The sequence below is a fragment of the Eucalyptus grandis genome, chromosome 3, assembly GCF_016545825.1.
Source record: "Eucalyptus grandis isolate ANBG69807.140 chromosome 3, ASM1654582v1, whole genome shotgun sequence".
Taxonomy (NCBI): Eukaryota; Viridiplantae; Streptophyta; class Magnoliopsida; order Myrtales; family Myrtaceae; genus Eucalyptus; species Eucalyptus grandis.
In genome coordinates this window covers 56,308,616-56,314,389 of record NC_052614.1, presented here as the reverse complement: position 1 = coordinate 56,314,389, position 5,774 = coordinate 56,308,616, and the positions used below count along the sequence as shown (strand labels likewise).

Sequence of the window (5,774 nt, the reverse complement as noted above, 5' to 3'; positions counted from 1 at the left end):
CGTTCCTTAAGGGCATTTAATCAAACACTACTATCGTGAAAAATAATGGAAATATGAAAAAAGAGCACCCAACATCTTCTATGCTTGAAATGAGGAGTAAATATCTCTTATATACGAGTTGGTCCATGCGCGATTGATTTTTTACTGTTTCCGTGTTTGCCATTGAAAATTGACAAGTAAGGTTGGCTAGGATCGGGAGAGATAATTCTACAATTAGTGGGGTTTTTTTGATGTTGATGTGTAGTTCGAGTGGTGAGTTTGATACATCATGTAGTGAGGATCTAAGCAGCCGGAGCATTGGCAGTCGGCAACAATCCCTCTATGCCATCAGCAATTTAGTGTGATCTTCAGGGAAGAGCCGGGCGGGGAAGGCGGATGCAAGTTCACCTTCTTTTCCCAAAGGGAAACATCATTCTTGTTTTTCCTTCTCAACAAGTACAAATCTAATTGAATTTCAAAGGCTGGTTCCTTTTTGCATGACTAATGTAAGTTTTGCAACAACCGAATTGACAGCAAGTATTCAAAGATCTCAAGATGAGCTGAAATCATGGCATCATGCTAATTACAGAACTAGAATAAACTTGGGATTGGCATGACTTAACAGTTTATTGATCCCAAACACCGAGAATAAGTTCATTACCAATACATAACAAACCAAAATCCTCCTATTAGTAAATTAACAAGCTTTCCTCCTTTCTTTCTTTTCTTTCTTTTGCTCTGAAGACTGATTTCCATGACAAACGCAGCAATATAACTCACAAGTGTAAGAGGCAAAACAGATCTTCACCACGTCTCACTAGGTAAGAATGGCTGCACATCCGAAAATGTAGTGACATCGGTGTCAATGTTTGACTTGCTGGACTTACATGCAGCAGCATAAGATTCAGCTGCCTCTCGGTCCTCTTGATTTTGCTGAATACCCAAAGGATCTGGGAGCTTTCTCATCCCCTCTAACTCCATTGCCACTTCTTTCATTGTAGGCCGGCTCCTCCCATTCAAGTTCAAGCATCTTTTCGCAAGGTTAGCAAATGATGCAATCTCTTCTTTCTTACCTTCTTTCAAAACTTGAGCATCTACAATGTCGAACAACCGATTTTCTTCCATTGAAATTATGAAATAGGTTGCAAGGCTTCTGCCTTCTTGTTCCCTCAGTGACGAGATTGGCTTTTGTCCCGTTAAGAGTTCAACAAGAACAACTCCGAAGCTATACACATCGCTTTTGTCTGTAAATTGACTTGATTGGAAATACTTGGGATCTAGGTAGCCAAAAGTCCCTTGGACCAATGTGGTTACATGAGTTTGATCGAGGGAAATAGACTTGGAAGTATCGAAATCTGCCACTTTTGCTCGATATTTCTCATCCAAGAGGATATTAGTGGACTTGATGTCTCGATGATATATGGGAATTGAGGCTGCCGAATGCAAGTAGAATAAGGCTCCTGCAGTTTCAGTTGCAATTCGTAGGCGTGTGTCCCATGATACATGATACTCTTCATTTGGGTCATGCAAATATTGGTATAAACTCGTATACTAAAAGTGGGACTTTTGTCTCCAAGCAACACCCCAATAACTTAATGATATTCCTATGGTTGATTTGTGAGAGAATGAAGACTTCATTTATAAATTGTTTGACTTTGCCCTCGTCTATTGCTTGCGACTTCTTAATAGCAACTATTTTTCCATCTGTCAACATTCCTTTGTAAATGGTACCCTATCCACCTTGCCCAAGTATCCTATCCTTGTTGAAATTGTTAGTAGCCTTTTTTAGATCCTTGGAGTTGAACAATTTGTTTTTCTTGACATGGCCTTTAGAAGATAGCTCACTTTCCAACAAAAGACCGCCATTACGTTTGAAGTTCTTCTCTTTAAGCTTGATTTCTTTTCTCTTCTTGATGTATTTGTACAGCCCCCATAAGACAAGACACAAAAGTAGTGCCCCAAGGCCTGCCCCAACCCCTGCATTACAAAAAATTAAGGGGCAAAAGTCCAAAAAAATGCACCCTTCTTTTATCTATAAGGTCTTATCATAAAATATTTTAGTGAATCCAATTAAGAGGAAATCATATAAGAGTGATTAACCCGAGCTCCTTTCATGTGGATTTTTCTTAAAAACCTTAAATAATTAATTTGCCTCCTGCTAAGTTCCATCAGGTGATATTTTTATACAACAATCTGGATTCTACAACTAATCTCCCTTACTAGGAAATTAGAAACCCATTGATGAAAGTGAAAAAATTCCTACCAGCATTCATCTTGATTATGATTGTAATAGTTCCAATTCAAATACGACTTTTTTTTTAGAAAAAAAAAAAAAAAGGAGTAAGTAGGAACCGTCGGGGCTGCAGAAGGTGAGCGGCGGCGGCGGAGAGTCGGTTCGGCGCGACCTTCGGGCGTCGGGGTCTGAAAAATCTTTTGATAGATCTGAAGCGGCAACATTAGAAAAGTTCTAAGTGCTGTCTTAGCCATCAAATATAAGTAATAGTGCACGAAGAAAGTTTTGAGGTTGTTTTGATAGGTACTATTGATGGAAACTTATCTATAATCATCACCAAGCAAATGGACAATCATTTTAGAACGAAGGGTAATGTAAATCTTATTTATGTACCTTTTCTGAACATAATTTATGCTATGCTGTTCTTTTTCTAGCAATTCTCCAGCATGAAGCGGACTAAAATTCTAGGTTAAAAGATCTGCTTACCAATAAGAATGAACTTGGTCTTTCCACCACCGACGCAGCGAAAGGAGTCCCGTTCGAACACACAAGTCCCGGGGCACCATGAATAACATTCGTCAATATCTGATGACAAATGATATCATAAATATATTATCAGCAAAACCCATCTTCCTGAGTAAAATTAAGGAGGCTAGTAGGTCGCATTTCCTCATAAAATTGCTAATTCCAGGGTTAAAACATCGTGCTTGTAACAAAAGGACTGTCCTGTTCCCCTTTATTTCCAGTAAATTTTTATCAATATAATAAGTTCAATTTGTTTAAAAGTGCATCACTTTGTGCATCCTTGGGCCAAAAAAAAAAAAAAAAATTATATATGTGATTATTAAACAGCGTGTATGAATTCTTCTCAAAGGAATATCTGGGAATGAACAAGCCACTTCGCTGTATGGTGCATTTAAATTCCCAATGCGATAGCATGAAATATGTTTACCTTTGCATCCTCCAATAAGATAGGCATTACCACGATACCCCATACGGCAATGGCACTGCACAAATAGTATTTCACCACTGTCGACGCTGTAGCTTCTATATCTTATACAGGAGAAAGATTTATTAACGATATAGTATCCTTGCTTGAAAAGGTCAAGTGCATAGTCGGTATTGTTTGCAATCCCCCACTGCAACACCCCTGGAACCGTATCACTCGATCTCAAATCATAAACAGCTGAATCAGACCCCAAGAAAGCGTACTTGCACCCCTCATCTCCGCTTTCTTCTTCGAAATCCACATCAAAGCCCTGCAGGTTAAAGGGGAGCGAACTCTGGCAGCATCCTTCGCTCTCGGAACAAGCACTATAGTTGCTATTGGTGAAGTTGGCTCCGACACATTTCGACCGGCATCCAAAAACAGCTGATTCTGTACTTTTTACTGTCACTTGAGCGTTGCAACCGACTACTGTAAAGATGTTCCTTGTCTGGGAGAAGACAAATGGACTTCCTTTTAAGCTTACCATTGCACCACGTTCGTCACCCCTACAGCTTGCAGTTGAGTAAATCACAGGAAGACTAACGTTAATCATGCCACCCAGGTCTTCATCGGGGAGTGAAATGTTGAGAACTCGCACTCCAATCCTTTTCAGAATGGGAACCATGTTGTTTTGTTGGCAGGCGATCTGGTACCAGTCATCCAAGAAACACCAGGCTCTTATTCCGAAGGGGAAGGGAATGGTGACGTTCCCGCATGTTTCAGCACAGTAACGGCTTTGAGGTGGTGCAGCTCCTGATGGTCGAGGTGCAGCTCCTGATGGTTTAGGTGCAGCTCCTGATGGTTGTGAAACCAGAAGCAAATATATTAACAGCGAAACTGAACTCCTTGAGTAAAATTACCAAAACTAATAGATTGCATTTCCTCATAAATTGTTAATTCCATGGCTAAAATATTGTACTTGTAACTAAAGGACCGTCCTGTTCCCCAGTAATTCCAGTAAATTATTATCAATATAATTTGATCAATTTTGTTTGAAAGAGCATTCACTTTGTGTAATCTTGGGCAGAAAAACAAACAAAAAGAAGGTAGAAAAGCATGCATATAATCATTATACAGTGTGAATGCGTTCTTCTTAGAGAAAAATCTGGAAATGAACAAGCCACTTTACTGCATGATGCCCCTAAATACGGAATGTGATAGCACATTCCGTACTATCTATCAAAATAAAAAAAAAAAAAACAGAACGTGATAGGATGGAGTGTGTTACCTCTGCATCCTTCCATAAGATATGGGTTACCATAGTACCCCCCAAAGCAATAGCACTGTGTAAATAGCAGTTCACTGTTGTAACCGCTTTGTGTGCTACATACGGAAGGATAAGTAGTAGTCTTCGACTGCTGGATGAGCTTGCGTCCATAGTCAGTATTGTTCGCAATCCCCCATTCAAGCACCGCTGGAATCGTCTCATTCAATTTCAAATCATATAAAGCTGGAAAGTAAGACGACAAGATAGCGTACTTGCACCCCTGATGTCCACCTTCTTCTTTGAAATCCACACTAAAGTGCTGAAGGTTAAGGGGAAGCCTAGTCTGGCAGCAGCCATCCCTCCCGGAACAAGCAGTATTGCTGCTAATGCTGGTGTTGGTTTCAGCACATCTCGAGCTGCAACCGACAAAAGCTGATTTTGTGGTATTCACTGTGGCCAGGGTGTTGCAACCGACCAATGTAAAGACATTCATTGTCTGGGAGAAGACAAATTGACTTCCTTCCAAGCTTACCCCCACAGCACGTCCGTCACCCCCGCAGCTTGCATTTGAGTAAATTACAGGAAGGCTAATGTCAATCATGCCATTTTGGTATCGATCAGGGAGTGAAATGTCGAGAACTCGCAATCCAATCTTCTTCAGAATGGGAACCGTGTTGTTTTGTTGGCAGATGATCTGGTACCAGTCATCCAAGAAACACTCGGCTCCTATTCCGAAGGGGAAGGGAATGGTGACGTTCCCGCATGTTTCACGACAGTTAGGCTTCGCAAGTCCAGGTGCAGCACCTGATGCTTGCAACTTGAGGGAAACCAGAAGCAGAAGAATTTGAAACACTGAGGTCGACATGATTTTCAACTTTCGTAAGTGCATGAACCAAAAATTAATGGAGAAAGCAGGCATGGGCGGAGTCCCTTTATATCTTTGTTGAAGTGGAAAAAAGGGAAAAATCTCATGTACCGTACGCATAACTTTATTCCATCTGTTACTTCTTAATATCTCTGAGATGTTTCCCTTAGGGAAAAAAATTGCATTACAAGTCTTAAATGTCCGAAATCTTATATGGATGTAATTCAATCCAAAATTTTTAAATTGTTTCAATTAAGTCCTAAACCTTTAGCAAACAATGCAATCTAATTACTTTACTTTTCAACTGAATAAATTAATTCCTCTACCTTTATTGAAAAATGCAATTAAATCCTAAAATTATGTTGAAAAGTGCAATTTATAAACACTTTTTGAGTGACATGAAACAATTTTAGATATTGTTCATAAAAAGATTCAATTGCACTTTTGAAGAAGGTTTGGGACTTAATTGAATTTAGGACTTGATTGTATTCCATATACAAGA

At 39.7% G+C, this 5,774-nt stretch overlaps 1 protein-coding gene across 1 annotated transcript; it reads right to left on the bottom strand.

The window, feature by feature from the left end:
* Positions 1–562: 562 nt before the first annotated feature.
* Positions 563–5,291, bottom strand: LOC104437896 (wall-associated receptor kinase-like 3). The gene is given in 5 exon segments (XM_039310073.1): positions 563–1,513; positions 1,515–1,956; positions 2,699–2,797; positions 3,165–3,995; positions 4,429–5,291. Coding segments are annotated over 5 exon segments (2,946 nt in total). The 5' UTR covers positions 5,273–5,291; the 3' UTR covers positions 563–783.
* Between the last annotated feature and the right edge of the window lie 483 nt (positions 5,292–5,774).